Source organism: Ranitomeya imitator, chromosome 8, assembly GCF_032444005.1.
Source record: "Ranitomeya imitator isolate aRanImi1 chromosome 8, aRanImi1.pri, whole genome shotgun sequence".
Taxonomy (NCBI): Eukaryota; Metazoa; Chordata; class Amphibia; order Anura; family Dendrobatidae; genus Ranitomeya; species Ranitomeya imitator.
In genome coordinates, this window is record NC_091289.1 from 53,840,149 (window position 1) to 53,857,577 (window position 17,429).

Genomic DNA, 17,429 nt, shown 5'->3' on the forward strand with positions numbered 1-17,429 from the left:
ATATATATATATATATATATATATATATATATATATATATATAGAACAAAAAGTAAGAAAAACTACCGCCTGCTCGACAAAAATAAGCTCTCACACATCTCCATTACTTAATGAAAACATAAAACTATAGAAAAAGTTCAGTGACAAATCAAAGTTTCATATTTTTTAAATAATAAAAGGGAGTGTAAAAAGATGTGCGTGTATATCAGTTACACCATATAAGTTCTCTAAGATGCAACAGTAGCGCAACATTGGCTATGCCCTAAAGCACAAAACAGGTCATACCTTTATTTTATGTAAACCCTCTTTCAGGGCATCAGCAATGGCCATGGCTCCTTTAGAACGCACCAAACAATCCCCAAAATTGATATGCTCCACTTGCCTTAAAGCCTTTAATGACTAAAAGGAAAAAGAAAAAAAATTACATTGCAAACACGATTTAATGCAAAGTCACTGAAATTACATATAAATAGATTATATTTATAAAAAAGTGATGAGTAGATGAAGATATTACCCCTGCCATAGCAATGCCTCCTTTATCTGTAAATGTATTGTCGTTGAGATTAATTACTCTCAGTAGTGGATTCCCTTTGAAGGCCTCAGCCAATGCAGTGATGCCAGCGTGGTTTATTCCATTCTGGGGCATGTGAACTTCCTCCAAGGTGCCAATTAACTAGGGACAAAATAGTGCATTTAATGGAGAGGTAGACTAACATATTAGTACATTACTATCAATGCTGAAAATACCACATACCCGAAATGCCTCGGCCAAAGCTGTGGCACCATCATTTTCCAAGCGATTCCTTCCAGCCACAAATATTTTGAGAGCCAGAGGTTTTCCAAGAGAACTGGATTTTTTGTGGCAATCAATAAGTGCAGCAGCCAGAATCTGAAGGAATCACAAATAAGATTGGAGTGAAACGACAAATCTACGTAAAAGTATGCAAAAGATGTTATACAGAAGCACTCCCCCCCCCCATCAACATATTTATCCTCTTAATATATTGCAATTATATTATACAGCACTGTGTACTTACAATTGCTCATTTCACCTTTCTACCCAAATAATTCTTCTCTTCTCCATTAGGTATATAACATCATGTGATTATAAAATGACGAGCTGAATCTTCCTAAGCACTATGTAGAAACAGGAGGTCAATTTTCTCTGTATGACTCATCAGTCACTGCAAAAGTTCCTGGCAGGGGTAGAAGGAAGCAGCTGGGTCAGGAGATTAAGAGGGGAATGATAAATGCAGGACAAGAGACTTACTGTTTCTACATAGAGCAGATAAAAGAAGAATTACCTGGGTAGAAAGGCAAAATGAGCAATTGTAAGTACACAGCGCTATATAGTATGATGACTGCAATATATTAAGAGGATAAAAACTTTGATGGGAGGAGTCCTTTAAAATGAGTATACCCATCTCAAAGATCGTATCCCAAGATGTAGTATATGTGGTAATAATAATAATTGTGCAGGCATTGCAGAACCTTGGGTATCCATGGTTATGACCTAGCAACTAGCTGTCACTATATCAGTGGTCATAATGGACACCCAAGTTCCTGCAATGCCTCCACATAAGGAAAGGCATAGCGAATCAGACAAACTATGCTACATTTCTAATTGGAGTGATTTGCAAATATTATACCTACTACATATTGGGATAGTATCTTGGAGACAGGAATACCCCTTTAATGTCACTACACAAAAATTAGTATTCACTGAAACTCCTGATGTTCACATGTATACAACTCTAGTGGGGGGTCCTAATAGTCATCTACAGCCATCTCTACATGCAGTCACACAGTAAAGACTCTTAATCAATGATAGGCCCACCCACTTGATTCCCAGATATATAAACATCAGGGATTTCAATGAATAAAAAGCAAGTTTTACTGAAACTTCTCACAAAAATATATAATCAATCTGATCAGCTCCTCCAGCTCTATAACATCCCACCTGCAGTAATACGACGGTTTCTCTTTGAAGTCACATGACCACTAATCAGACGTTGGTGGCAGACCCAAATGATATGCCAATTTCTTTCATAAAACTACCTCTTGAAATTTGCAGCTGTCAAATCAAAAATGGAACAAATGCGCTACTCATAAAAGTGTCATAGTACCTTTCCTCCACCAATTCCCATGCCACAGTTATTTAGCCTCAGTTCCTCAAGTGTGTAGCAAGTGGGACTTTTCAGTAATGCCTCAAATCCTCGCACCCCGTCTGGCCCAAAAGCATTGTCGCTCAAATCAAGTTCTGTCAGTTGTGCACCAGCAGTGATCAATGCATCCCCTAAAGAAATCTAAGAAAACCAGACAGATGTATGTATATGTACACAGACTGTATAACAGTAAGCACGATGGTTAACTGCAAAAACCCATTCACTTAGCACTGACTCCTCCATTAATTTAATAGCATATAGATTAGCATGCTCACCAGCGCAGGAGGAATTTCAGATCGCAGTCTCCCAGTAAACATATCACTCCAATGACATCTCTGCAAGTAAAGAAGACCAACACTTACTAAATTAATAATTAACTAAATGCTGAGCCTAATCTGCTTAATAAAAAAATATTAGATAAAGGTAAAGCGTAAGTTACTGTTAGGCCGGGGTCACACTGGCGACTAAAACGGACGAGACCAATGCGAAGAAAAAAAAAAAAAAAAAAAAAATCAAAATCGCATTGCACTCGGACCAATGCTAAACTATGGGGCAGCTCCCAGCAGCAAATTTATTGTCGCCTGTTTTCCTTGGTCTGAGACAATCGCAGCATGCTGTGATTGTCACGGACACTCTGCTGACTCTCGGCTCAATTGCACCCATATAAGCCTATGGGTGCGAGTGAGACAACGCACACCACTCGGATATCAATCGAGTGATGTGCGTTAAACGCTGACCCCAGCAATGGAGGAGATGGAGAAATTAGTTTCTCCACCTCCTCCGCAGTTGTGCGCCGATCCGCTCTGTGCGAGAGGCTCGGAGCACAGACATGACACTCGGCTGCCACTCGCAGCAGAGCAGGAGCCGAGGGTCATTAGCATCTCGCATCGGATGCAATACGCTAGTGTGACTCCGCCCTTACTCAGCAGCAAGCATCTCAAAAATGGAAAAAAAAATACTATCAGACTGAAGAAAGTGTTAGTTATGATCAGGTCAACATCTACACATACAGGTGGGGGGCCTTTCTCAGGGAACTACATGCTAGTCCTCTGCTCCAGTAATAATCCCTTGGGAATATGTAGTGAGAAGCTAAACAGCTCTCTGCCCTCGACATGATGGTATAGGAGACCTCTGACAAATTCACATTAAAGGGGTGTTTCCACTTCTACAGGGTGTGAGGGATCGACACCCTTAGCTGCTCCTACAGGTAGACACAGGAACACTGATCGTGAAACACCTTCTGGTTTATTAAAGTCAGCATAGACCAATGCAGGGTTCAGGAAAACAAAAGCAGAGCCTTACTGGTTTAATGTAAAACAAAACAAAGTTCAGTCCTTTTCTCTGCAGGTTTCAACCTGCAGACACCTGGCAATGTTCTCTGCTCCTCCTGGAGCCACGTGGGAGTGCTTCCTCTCCCAATACACCACACACAGACTGTCCCTCAAGACCAGGTATTTAACCAGGACCACGTGATGTTCACATGATCATGACATCACTGAAGGTCCTGCTAGTACAAATGCCGGTGTTGGCTCTGCAAGAGGGGATACGGTAAGCACCCTCCCACACACTATGGGTGCTCACATAAAACCAGCCCATTGTAATTTTAAGGCCGGGATCACACACAGCGAGATACGGCCGAGTCTCACTGGTTAAAACCAAGCTCTGGCACTCCAGAGCGGAGCGTGCGGCCGCACAGCAATACATGGAGCTGCACGCTCCGCTCCGGAGTGCCAGAGCTTGTTTTTAAAAAGCGAGACTCGGCCTTATCTCACTGTAGTGTGACTCCGGCCTAACACCAACTCTCTCAGCAATTGGCATGCTGGAGGCAAAAACAATCTGGTTCTACATCACTGACTGTAGTATACGCAGTGACACGTATCTCCCTTCACATACTATGCCAGTGACTGTCACAAGGGATTATTTGGACAAGGGAGCCTTACAACAAAATCAAAAACTCAAAAGAAATGGACAGTTTCCACCATAACGAACGATCTTCGCTCCGGTGAAACGAAGTATTGAACAGCTAATGTTTGTGATATTTATAAACAACGATCGGCATATTGGATACATCGGCACTGGCAGCATCATGGAAGAAAAAAAATCCAGTATTGACCGATTAAGTCGGAGATCAGTTTGGAACTGCTAAACATTTTTTGGACTACTTTCATCTACTAAGGGTCTTTAGTCTGCCAGGCAAATGAAAAAAATACAAAAACAAAAAAAAAAAAAACCACCACAACAAAAAGTTTAATATGTCAATACATTTGTCTGCAACTTATTTTACTGTATATGATAATTTTACCTTGAGGTCAGGCTTATTTTCCAAGGACTTGGCAATGGCTTTTGCAGCTTCAACACCTACAGTGTTGCCTTCAAGACGCAGTGCCTGAAGTCCTTCGAAACTTTCAATTTCTTGCACGACTTCTTCTGCTGCAAATGGACACAGAAAGCTTTTTAAAATTGAGCAGAAAACAAGTCAAAGTAAAAAAAAAAATAAAAAAAAAATACTGAAGTAAGTCAAAATATTGGCATGAAGCATAACTGTCCCCACTTACTACTGTGATTGCCCAGATTAATGTGGGCTAGTATGTGTACGGCTCACATGTGATGAACTTAAAGGGGTTTTTTGTTTGTTTGCTTCTAATGGACACTGCTGCTGCTTACCATCCTGTGCCGTGTTCAGTTTCAGAGACCTGCCTTTAAAGCTCAGTTCTCCTCCTCCCACCTTGGTCTTTGCCAGGGAATCTGCCAACTGTGAAATATCTTCAGATGCCATCTTCTATCCTGAGAAATGGAAATCGGCATATTTAAGTTAAAAATGATCCAGCAAACTGCTGTATTCATCATGCAAAATAAGAACACCTATACTCTCCTTCCAGACCTGGAAGTAGTAAGTGCCGCTGCTTTGTCACCACCTCCAGATGTCAATTATGTCTGAAAGAAGCAGTGTGAAAGAGCCCATTAGTGGCTGCTTATTTGCCCCTGCAGGGTTCATGTGGCATGATTTTAAGAAAATATGTCAAAGCTGGGGAATAAGTAGTCGTGTGTGAACATGTAACCCCTTAAAATAATAATTTGTGTTCCCACATATACAAATGTGTTCTTGGGCTGGTGGGAGGATACACTTGTCTTTGGAGGGGAGGAGTACAGCCTCTGGACCAGAAACATTGATGACATCCTCATCCTCTGGCCTGGACAAGAGTCCGATTTCTGTCATTTCGTGAAGGCATTAAACGTTAATACCATTGGGCTGAGGTTTATGTCAGAATGTTGTAGCCAAAATATAACCTTTTTGGACCTTACTATCAAAAAATAAAAGGATGGAAGTATCGGTACATGTACCCATCGAAAGACCACGGCCACGAACAGCCGCCATCCTGTCCCCCTCAAAAGGGAGATACCCAAGGGCTAGTTTCTCTGCATCAGGAGAAACTGCTCCAATAATGGGGTCTTTAGGAGACAAGCTAAGGAGCTTTATCAAAGGATCAGAGACCGGGGCTATCCCTGCCAGGTGTTCGATGGGGCATACTCTAAGGCTTTGAGAAGGAATAGACGCTTCCTTCTAACCAGAGAACTGAGGTGAACACAGACACAACTAGGATGATCGGCACATTTGACAATCAGGTTGAAAGGGTATATCAAGCTTCCAAAAAACATTGGAGTATAACTGCCGGCAGAACCAAATTTAAACGGCCTTATTCCATCTACACCGAGTATTACATACAGAAGAGGTAAATTGATTCGTGATCAGTTGGCACACAGTCTGTATCAGTGACCAACCAAGCCTGGCATGATCAAAATTCCTGTGGCCTTTTCAAATGCGGAAATTGCTTTAGGTGTGAATGGCTGTCCCCTTGTATAACATTCGGCAGGGCAGCGACAGGAAGCCTGTACTCAGTCAGGGATCTTGACAAGTGCATGGGAGTAGTGTACAATGCCACATGTGCATGCCCCCTGGACTAAATTGGCAAAGCTACGAGGGAACAGAGTGAGCGAGCCTCTGGGGGACACTGGGAATAAACCGGATACCCCGGTTGCTCACCATATGAATGAAACATCCGGGGGACGTTTGAAGGAGAACTCCTTCTCCATGATTGAACTAATCAGACCCAAGATTAGAATGGATTTTCAGAATGCAATCTTTATCCCCAAGGGGTCTAAATGAATGTCTCTCATATGCCTGCCTTATATAAGAGCAACTCTCCCCCTCTTATGTTCATTTTAATAAAATCTTTAAATCCCATTACTTTATTACACCAATATGTCTGTGGCTCTATTGGCATCTTCTGTTTTTGATTTATTTATGGTGATACCCTGATTTTGAATTCGATACACATGCAATCTGTGTTTATGACCATCCCTATAGTGGGAATTACATCTGTATATCAGTATATTTCGATGTGATAGAGCATCTTTTATCAGACTTAGATATATATATATCCCAGTTCATTGTCTATTTTATGCCAATTGTGAAATGTGTGTCTAATGACACTGTCCACTCTTGGTATTAATCCAGATACATGGAATGATATTTGTCCTTGCAAACACCTCATTTTTACTTTAGTATAATATGCTTGAAGAGGAATGGGTTGCATGCCTCTGTCCCAGTTGGTGCGGTCAAGTCTCGCCCATGGAATGGGGATAATGCAACCATAAGTTTGGCGCGCTCCGCTTCTGAGTGTATGACGTCATTATAATAATAATGTTTATTTTTATATATTTTATTACGGTATGTGTAACATAGTAACATAGTAACATAGTTAGTAAGGCCGAAAAAAGACATTTGTCCATCCAGTTCAGCCTATATTCCATCATAATAAATACCCAGATCTACGTCCTTCTACAGAACCTAATAATTGTATGATACAATATTGTTCTGCTCCAGGAAGACATCCAGGCCTCTCTTGAACCCCTCGACTGAGTTCGCCATCACCACCTCCTCAGGCAAGCAATTCCAGATTCTCACTGCCCTAACAGTAAAGAATCCTCTTCTATGTTGGTGGAAAAACCTTCTCTCCTCCAGACGCAAAGAATGCCCCCTTGTGCCCGTCACCTTCCTTGGTATAAACAGATCCTCAGCGAGATATTTGTATTGTCCCCTTATATACTTATACATGGTTATTAGATCGCCCCTCAGTCGTCTTTTTTCTAGACTAAATAATCCTAATTTCGCTAATCTATCTGGGTATTGTAGTTCTCCCATCCCCTTTATTAATTTTGTTGCCCTCCTTTGTACTCTCTCTAGTTCCATTATATCCTTCCTGAGCACCGGTGCCCAAAACTGGACACAGTACTCCATGTGCGGTCTAACTAGGGATTTGTACAGAGGCAGTATAATGCTCTCATCATGTGTATCCAGACCTCTTTTAATGCACCCCATGATCCTGTTTGCCTTGGCAGCTGCTGCCTGGCACTGGCTGCTCCAGGTAAGTTTATCATTAACTAGGATCCCCAAGTCCTTCTCCCTGTCAGATTTACCCAGTGGTTTCCCGTTCAGTGTGTAATGGTGACATTGATTCCTTCTTCCCATGTGTATAACCTTACATTTATCATTGTTAAACCTCATCTGCCACCTTTCAGCCCAAGTTTCCAACTTATCCAGATCCATCTGTAGCAGAATACTATCTTCTCTTGTATTAACTGCTTTACATAGTTTTGTATCATCTGCAAATATCGATATTTTACTGTGTAAACCTTCTACCAGATCATTAATGAATATGTTGAAGAGAACAGGTCCCAATACTGACCCCTGCGGTACCCCACTGGTCACAGCGACCCAGTTAGAGACTATATCATTTATAACCACCCTCTGCTTTCTATCACTAAGCCAGTTACTAACCCATTTACACACATTTTCCCCCAGACCAAGCATTCTCATTTTGTGTGCCAACCTCTTGTGCGGCACGGTATCAAACGCTTTGGAAAAATCGAGATATACCACGTCCAATGACTCACCGTGGTCCAGTCTATAGCTTACCTCTTCATAAAAACTGATCAGATTGGTTTGACAGGAGTGATTTCTCATAAACCCATGCTGATATGGAGTTAAACAGTTATTCTCATTGAGATAATCCAGAATAACATCCCTCAGAAACCCTTCAAATATTTTACCAACAATAGAGGTTAGACTTACTGGCCTATAATTTCCAGGTTCACTTTTAGAGCCCTTTTTGAATATTGGCACCACATTTGTTATGCGCCAGTCCTGCGGAACAGACCCTGTCGCTATAGAGTCACTAAAAATAAGAAATAATGGTTTATCTATTACATTACTTAGTTCCCTTAGTACTCGTGGGTGTATGCCATCCGGACCCGGAGATTTATCTATTTTAATCTTATTTAGCCGGTTTCGCACCTCTTCTTGGGTTAGATTGGTGACCCTTAATATAGGGTTTTCATTGTTTCTTGGGATTTCACCTAGCATTTCATTTTCCACCGTGAATACCGTGGAGAAGAAGGTGTTTAATATGTTAGCTTTTTCCTCGTCATCTACAACCATTCTTTCCTCACTATTTTTTAAGGGGCCTACATTTTCAGTTTTTATTCTTTTACTATTGATATAGTTGAAGAACAGTTTGGGATTAGTTTTACTCTCCTTAGCAATGTGCTTCTCTGTTTCCTTTTTGGCAGCTTTAATTAGTTTTTTAGATAAAGTATTTTTCTCCCTATAGTTTTTTAGAGCTTCAATGGTGCCATCCTGCTTTAGTAGTGCAAATGCTTTCTTTTTACTGTTAATTGCCTGTCTTACTTCTTTGTTTAGCCACATTGGGTTTTTCCTATTTCTAGTCCTTTTATTCCCACAAGGTATAAACCGCTTACACTGCCTATTTAGGATGTTCTTAAACATTTCCCATTTATTATCTGTATTCTTATTTCTGAGGATATTGTCCCAGTCTACCAGATTAAGGGCATCTCTAAGCTGGTCAAACTTTGCCTTCCTAAAGTTCAGTGTTTTTGTGACTCCCTGACAAGTCCCCCTAGTGAAAGACAGGTGAAACTGCACAATATTGTGGTCGCTATTTCCTAAATGCCCAACCACCTGCAGATTTGTTATTCTGTCAGGTCTATTAGATAGTATTAGGTCTAAAAGTGCTGCTCCTCTGGTTGGATTCTGCACCAATTGTGAAAGATAATTTTTCTTGGTTATTAGCAGAAACCTGTTGCCTTTATGGGTTTCACAGGTTTCTGTTTCCCAGTTAATATCCGGGTAGTTAAAGTCCCCCATAACCAGGACCTCATTATGGGTTGCAGCTTCATCTATCTGCTTTAGAAGTAGACTTTCCATGCTTTCTGTTATATTTGGGGGTTTGTAACAGACCCCAATGAGAATTTTGTTACCATTTTTCCCTCCATGAATTTCAACCCATATGGACTCGACATCCTCATTCCCTTCGCTAATATCCTCCCTTAAAGTGGACTTTAGACAAGACTTTACATAGAGACAAACCCCTCCTCCTCTCCGATTTTTATGATCCTTTCTAAACAGACTGTAACCCTGTAAGTTAACTGCCCAGTCATAGCTTTCATCTAACCATGTCTCGGTTATTCCCACTATGTCAAAGTTACCTGTAGATATTTCTGCTTCTAGTTCTTCCATCTTGTTTGTCAGGCTTCTGGCGTTTGCGAGCATGCAGTTTAGAGGATTTTGTTTTGTTCCAATCTCCTCACTGTGGATTGTTTTAGAAATGTTCTTACCTCCCTTCTGAGTATGTTTTCCTGGGTCGTCTTTGTTCGAGTCTAATGTTTTTCTTCCCGTCCCCTCTTCTTCTAGTTTAACGCCCTCCTGATGAGTGTAGCGAGTCTTCTGGCGAATGTGTGTTTCCCAGGTTTGTTGAGGTGTAGTCCGTCTCTGGCGAGGAGTCCATCATACCAGTAATTCACACCGTGGTCCAGGAATCCAAATCCTTGTTGTCTGCACCATCGTCTTAGCCAGTTGTTTGCATCAAGAATCCTGTTCCATCTCCTGGGGCCATGCCCGTCTACTGGAAGGATAGAAGAAAAAACTACCTGTGCATCCAGTTCCTTTACTTTCTTCCCCAACTCTTCAAAGTCCTTGCAGATTGTCGGTAGGTCCTTCCTTGCCGTGTCATTGGTGCCAACATGTATCAGAAGAAATGGGTGGACGTCCTTGGAGCTGAAGAGCTTTGGTATCCTATCGGTCACATCCTTGATCATCGCACCTGGAAGGCAGCATACTTCTCTTGCAGTTATGTCCGGTCTGCAGATGGCTGCTTCGGTGCCTCTCAGTAGTGAGTCTCCCACCACCACCACTCTTCGTTGCTTCTTGGCTGTACTTTTTGCTGTCACTTGTTGCTGTGTGCCCTTTTCTTTTTTGCTTGCTGGTATTGCTTCATTCTTAGGTGTGCCATCTTCATCCTCTACAAAGATTTGATATCGGTTCTTCAGTTGTGTGGTTGGTGATTTCTCCATGGTCTTCTTGCTTCTTTTGGTCACATGCTTCCACTCATCTGCTTTTGGAGGTTCTCTGACACTTTTTGCACCTTCTGTGACCAGTAGAGATGCTTCTGTTCTGTCTAGAAAGTCTTCATTCTCTTTGATGAGTTTCAAAGTTGCTATTCTTTCTTCCAGACCCCGCACCTTTTCTTCTAAAAGGGCCACTAGTCTACACTTCTGACAGGTGAAATTGGATTCTTCTTCTGGTCGATCTGTGAACATGTAGCACATGCTGCAGCTCACCATGTAGGTTGTCACATCTGCCATGTTGCTCCTAGATCCTGCTGACTTGCTGTGTGTTTGACTTCTTGTGTAATCTACTCAGCCAAGCTCTCTTGCAATAATGTCCTACAGGCAAAAATTACGGCGCGCGGTTTGGTGATGCTTTCGAAGCAGCTGGTCCCGGCTGTACCCAACGATCTTCTAGCTTAGGGAGACTTCGCTTCTCCCAGAAGGCACCTGGAATATGCAAATTAGCCTCCTGAAGCTTGAATCCCTGGTTTGGTGATGCTTTCGAAGCAGCTGGTCCCGGCTGTACCCAACGATCTTCTAGCTTAGGGAGACTTCGCTTCTCCCAGAAGGCACCTGGAATATGCAAATTAGCCTCCTGAAGCTTGAATCCCTGGTTTGGTGATGCTTTCGAAGCAGCTGGTCCCGGCTGTACCCAACGATCTTCTAGCTTAGGGAGACTTCGCTTCTCCCAGAAGGCACCTGGAATATGCAAATTAGCCTCCTGAAGCTTGAATCCCTGGTTTGGTGATGCTTTCGAAGCAGCTGGTCCCGGCTGTACCCAACGATCTTCTAGCTTAGGGAGACTTCGCTTCTCCCAAAAGGCACCTGGAATATGCAAATTAGCCTCCTGAAGCTTGAATCCCTGGTTTGGTGATGCTTTCGAAGCAGCTGGTCCCGGCTGTACCCAACGATCTTCTAGCTTAGGTACACGATTTGTGCACGATTTGGTGGGGGGCATCACAGCAAGATATCCACGCATGACCTGACAGATATACGTTCCAGCCTGGGGCGAGTGCCATTCTGTATGTTATGACATCCCTTGTTGTGTCGGACGCCGACGTACTGTTAGGACTTTCCAGCGTGCTCCACTGCGCACGCACTGCGGCTTATGGTGTAAGAGCCCCTGCTTTTGACACTTGTGCACTTTTGTTCAACACAGAAGCTCAGGAACCAGACCGTGCTTGATAGATTATGGGAGTATCATCTTCAGTTATTGCAGGGATATTTAAAGCCCACAGACTTTACTACCAGCTATTCTTGCAACATCATCTGTGTCCGGCACCATCTTTTAACATTATCTGACAGTCCTCCTGATGAACCGAGTAACATAGTTAATAAGGTTGAAGGAAGACTTTAAGTCCATCGAGTGGCCGGGGAAACGCGCAGAGGAGCTGCTAAAAACTACACAATAAGTTCCCGTCCTATATTATGACTCTAATAATTATTGTTATTGATACTACTGTGTCTTTACATACTTTAGATATCACAGGATATATTTACTAAATACAAATGTTGTGTTTCCTGTAAGGCCACTCAGTAGCATCTAGAAGTAGGCCGACAGGTAATACGCAAATCTCCACTGCCAGGCAGAATCAGACAGAGGCAAGACTTCAGGAACATAGGGCTATTAGGAAGTCTTTAGCTTTTGATATTGTGTATCAGATCCTGAAAAGTACCTGCATGATGTATACCAACCATTTCCCTTCAAAAAGGGATAATACTACTAATATTGCCAGATTACTATACAGATTTAAGAAATGGAACTTCTTTTTATCTGTGCCTTCATCTCCGATCTTGGATATATTTGTTTTCCCACCTGTATACAGCAGGGCCACATAGGGGAGATAGGGTCAGTCACCTTTGAGTGGAGGCGCCACATTTTGTTCTCCATAGAGACCATTCACCTCCTCCAGCTGTCACATGTGTAATTGTGTATTTTTTCATGAATGTTAGTGATTTTTTTTCTGTCATAGTCACTATTTTTTTCAGACAAAAATCTTTTCCACTAAATAATTTGACCAAATTTGCCTTTTTTCAAAAATGGGTTTATGGTTTCACATATGTCTTGCAGTGGTGAACTGTGTTCATGCTTCTGTGTTAGAATCAAAGCTGAACTTTAGGTTCCTGAAAAATGCAGCAAAAAAATAATAAATGAGAAATGAAGAAATCAAAAAGTCATAGTCCCAAAAACATCAAGCCAATGCTGTGATGGATTTGTCACTTAGAAGCGCAAATGTAGTGGCACAAGAAGAAAATTGGGTAGCAGCCCCACGGGGGACGAATAGAGCGGAGTGTGGCAGCAACACAAGGAGAGAATGGGACAGCAGCCCCATGGGGGACAAATGAGGTGGCAGTCCACGGGGGGACCAACGGGGCAGAGGGCGCCAGTCCCGCAGGGGGCGGGGGTTAACGGGGCAGAGGGCGGCAGTCCCGCGTGGGGGGCCCCAACGGGGCAGAGGGCGGCAGTCCCGCGTGGGGGGCCCCAACGGGGCAGAGGGCGGCAGTCCCGCGTGGGGGGGGGGGGGCCCCAACGGGGCAGAGGGCGGCGCCCAACAAGGCAGAGGGCGGCAGTCCCGCGTGGGGGGCCCCAACGGGGCAGAGGGCGGCAGTCCCGCGTGGGGGGGGCCCCCCCAACGGGGCAGAAGGGGGGGGCCCCCCCCAACGGGGCAGAAGGCGGGCAGAAGGGGGGGGGCCCCCCCAACGGGGCAGAAGGCGGCAGTCCCGCGTGGGGGGGGGGGGCCCCAACGGGGCAGGGGGCGGCAGGGCGCCAGTCCGCGGGGGTTAACAGGGCAGAGGGCGCCAGTCCCGCAGGGGGCGGGGGTTAACGGGGCAGAGGGTGGCAGTCCCGTGGGGGGGGAGGTGCCCAACGGGGCAGAGGGCGGCAGTCCCGCGTGGGGGGGCCCCAACGGGGCAGAGGGCGGCAGTCCCGCGTGGGGGGGGCCCCCCCCAACGGGGCAGAAGGGGGGGGCCCCCCCCAACGGGGCAGAAGGCGGGCAGAAGGGGGGGGGCCCCCCCAACGGGGCAGAAGGCGGCAGTCCCGCGTGGGGGGGGGGGGCCCCAACGGGGCAGGGGGCGGCAGGGCGCCAGTCCGCGGGGGTTAACAGGGCAGAGGGCGCCAGTCCCGCAGGGGGCGGGGGTTAACGGGGCAGAGGGTGGCAGTCCCGTGGGGGGGAGGTGCCCAACGGGGCAGAGGGCGGCAGTCCCGCGTGGGGGGGGCCCAACGGGGCAGAGGGCGGCAGTCCTGCATGGGGGGGGCCGCCCAACGGGGCAGAGGGCGGCAGTCCCGCGTGGGGGGGCCGCCCAACGGGGCAGAGGGAGGCAGTCCCGCGTGGGGGGGCCGCCCAACGGGGCAGAGGGCGGCAGTCCCGCGTGGGGGGGGCCGCCCAACGGGGCAGAGGGCGGCAGTCCCGCGTGGGGGGGCCGCCCAACGGGGCAGAGGGTGGCAGTCCCGTGGGGGGGAGGTGCCCAACGGGGCAGTGGGCGGCACCCAACGGGGCAGAGGGCGGCAGTCCCGCGTGGGGGGGGGCCCAACGGGGCAGAGGGCGGCAGTCCCGCGTGGGGGGGCCGCCCAACGGGGCAGAGGGCGGCAGTCCCGCGTGGAGGGGTTAACGGGGCAGAGGGCGGCACTCCCGCAGGGGGCCAACGGGGCGGAGGACTGCACATGCGCACAGTTCACCATTCTAATGGAGATGATGGTTCCCAGTGGTCGCCCCTACCCTGCACACAGAAGGTGGTCTTCTCACTGGGCAGCCCCGATACCGGTAGAGATCACAGGGGCCGGTCTCCAGCACACCACCCTCAGGGAGCAGCACCGTGGCCCGGCACACTAATATGTCGGGTTAGTTCCCGCCTAAACTGCGAAGTGCTGCTAACATCAGGCCGCTTAGCTTCTTTTTCCCCAGTCGGTGTGTAACGCTACACGGACGGCACACACAGCGTACTCACCAGCGGTAAGGTCGTCACTCCACAACACGCTGCTTATGGCGAACCGGTTTTCTTTTTCTTTTCCTCCCAATACTATGCTGTACCGGCAGTTATCTCACAACGGCTGCGCCTGAGTTGGCCTATGGGAATCGTAGTTTTAGCTTTGGCTCAGGCATTGCAAAGAGCCAGAGGAGGAAACTACAAATCCCGTGATGCTTTGCGTGAGGCGCGAGGAGTGGTTGGCGGCGAAGTTTAGATTGCGCAATCAGCACTGCAGGCACGATGCTGAATTTGGTTTCTTATTCGTTCAGTTTCTTATTCGGGCTGAAGTTGGTTTCTTATTCAGCAGTTTCTTATTCGGCTATTTTTTATTTTCTGTTTTTTTCAGGTTTTGGTATAAAAATAAACCATTCTGAGTATATAATAATATGCGGTCATGTGTCCTTTTGTGAATACACTTAAAAACAGATACAAACTTTAGAAGGCTGGCACAAAAATGGGCATCAAAGTGGGCACTGAGGTATGGTATTGAAGGGGTTAAATGCCTTTGTGCCACTGATTTAACACCTGATTTACATATTTACTGATGCCCCACATGAAATGCATGTCACTCCAGCCTGGCACAAATGGGTTCTGGGCATCAAAACTGGCATCAAAGAGGGCAGAGAACCAATTTTCACACATGCGAATAAGTAACAGCTATTTTTAAGGGGTTAAATGCCTTTGTGCCACTAATCTAACACCTGATTTACATACCTACTGATGCCCCACATGAAATCCATGTCACTCCAGCCTGGCACAAATGGTTTCTGGGCATCAGAACTGGCATCAAAGTGGGCAAATCGCCCATTTTCACAGATTTGAATAAGTAACAGCTATTTTTAAGGGGTTAAATAGCTTTGTGCCACTGATCTAACACCTGATTTACATACCTACTGATGCCGCACATGAAATCCATGTCACTCCAGCCTGGCACAAATGGGTTCTGGGCACCTAAACTGGCATCAAAGCGGACAAATCACCCATTTTCACAGATTTGAATAAGTAACAGCTATTTTGAGGGGGTTAGATGCCTTTGTGCCACTGATATAACACCTGATTTACATACCTACTGATGCCCCACATAAAATCCATGTCACTCCAGCCTGGCACAAATGGGTTCTGGGCATCAGAACTGGCATCAAAGTGGGCAAATCGCCCATTTTCACAGATTTGAATAAGTAACCGCTATTTTGAGGGGGTTAAATGCCTTTGTGCCACTGATCTAACACCTGATTTACATACCTACTGATGCCCCACAAGAAATCCATGTCACTCCAGCCTGGTACAAATGGGTTCTGGGCATCAGAACTGGCATCAAAATGGTCAAATCGCCCATTTTCACAGATTTGAATAAGTAACAGCTATTTTTGAGGGGTTAAATGCCTTTGTGCCACTGATCTAACACCTGATTTACATACCTACTGATGCCCCACATGAAATCCATGTCACTGCAGCCTGGCACAAATGGGTTCTGGGCATCAGAACTGGCATCAAAGTGGGCAAATCACCCATTTTCACAGATTTGAATAAGTAACAGCTATTTTTAAGGGGTTAAATGCCTTTTTGCCACTGATATAACACCTGATTTACATACCTACTGATGCCCCACATGAAATCCATGTCACTCCAGCCTGGCACAAATGGGTTCTGGGCATCAGAACTGGCATCAAAGTGGGCAAATTGCACATTTTCACAGATTTGAATAAGTAACAGCTATTTTTAAGGGGTTAAATGCCTTTGTGCCACTGATCTAACACCTGATTTACATACCTACTGATGCCCCACATGAAATCCATGTCACTCCAGCCTGGCACAAATGGGTTCTGGGCATCAGAACTGGCATCAAAGTGGGCAAATCGTACATTTTCACAGATTTGAATAAGTAACAGCAATTTTTAAGGGGTTAAATGCCTTTGTGCCACTGATATAACACCTGATTTACATACCTACTGATGCCCCACATGAAATCCATGTCACTCCAACTTGGCACAAATGGGTTCTGGGCATCAAAACTGGCATCAAAGGGGGCAAATCGCCCATTTTCACAGATTTGAATAAGTAACAGCTATTTTTAAGGGGTTAAATGCCTTTGTGCCACTGATTTAACACCTGATTTACATACCTACTGATGCCCCTCATTAAATGCATGTCAATCCAGCCTGGCACAAATGGGGTTTGGGCATGAAAACTGGCATCAAAGTACTCAAATCACCCATTTTCATAGATTTGAATAAGTAACAGCTATTTTTAAGGGGTTAAATGCCTTTATGCCACTGATATAACACCTGATTTACATACCTATTGATGCCCCACATGAAATCCATGTCACTCGAGCCTGGCACAAATGGGTTCTGGCCATCAGAACTGGCATCAAAGTGGGCAAATCGCACATTTTCACAGATTTGAATAAGTAACTGATGTTTTTAAGGGGTTAAATGCTTTTGGGCCACTGATAAGACACATAAAATACACAGATATTGATGTCCTGCATCAAACCCAGGTCCTTTCAGCCTGGCAGAAATGGGGTCTGGGCACCAGAACTGGCATCAAAGTGGGCAAACAGCCCATTTTCACAGATTTGAATAAGTAACTGATGTTTTTAAGGGGTTAAATGCCTTTGGGCCACTGATATGACACTTACAATACACATAAAGTGATGCCCTGCATCAAACCCAGGTCCAATCAGCCTGGCCCAAATGGGTTCTGGGCACCAGACCTGGCATCAAAGTGGGCAAACAGCCCATTTTCACAGATTTGAATAAGTAACTGATGCTTTTAAGGGGTTAAATGCCTTTGGGCCACTGATACGACACTTAAAATACATAGACAGTG

At 45.3% G+C, this 17,429-nt stretch overlaps 1 protein-coding gene across 2 annotated transcripts in view; it reads right to left on the reverse strand.

Moving 5' to 3' along the window:
* The window catches only part of RANGAP1 (Ran GTPase activating protein 1), a 54,577-nt gene extending 39,841 nt beyond the window's left edge, over window positions 1-14,736 (reverse strand). Inside the window, exons 1-8 of one of the 2 annotated variants that reach the window (XM_069736930.1) lie at window positions 14,577-14,736; window positions 4,830-4,949; window positions 4,468-4,595; window positions 2,441-2,500; window positions 2,127-2,306; window positions 755-889; window positions 515-673; window positions 286-399 (exon numbers count right to left, since the gene is read on the reverse strand). In XM_069736930.1, the coding sequence (XP_069593031.1) occupies window positions 286-399; window positions 515-673; window positions 755-889; window positions 2,127-2,306; window positions 2,441-2,500; window positions 4,468-4,595; window positions 4,830-4,941 (888 nt within the window). In that variant the 5' untranslated portion in view covers window positions 4,942-4,949; window positions 14,577-14,736. The remainder of the gene's footprint in view (window positions 1-285; window positions 400-514; window positions 674-754; window positions 890-2,126; window positions 2,307-2,440; window positions 2,501-4,467; window positions 4,596-4,829; window positions 4,950-14,576) is intronic. The other variant, XM_069736931.1, reaches the window with a different exon arrangement.
* Window positions 14,737-17,429: the final 2,693 nt, after the last annotated feature.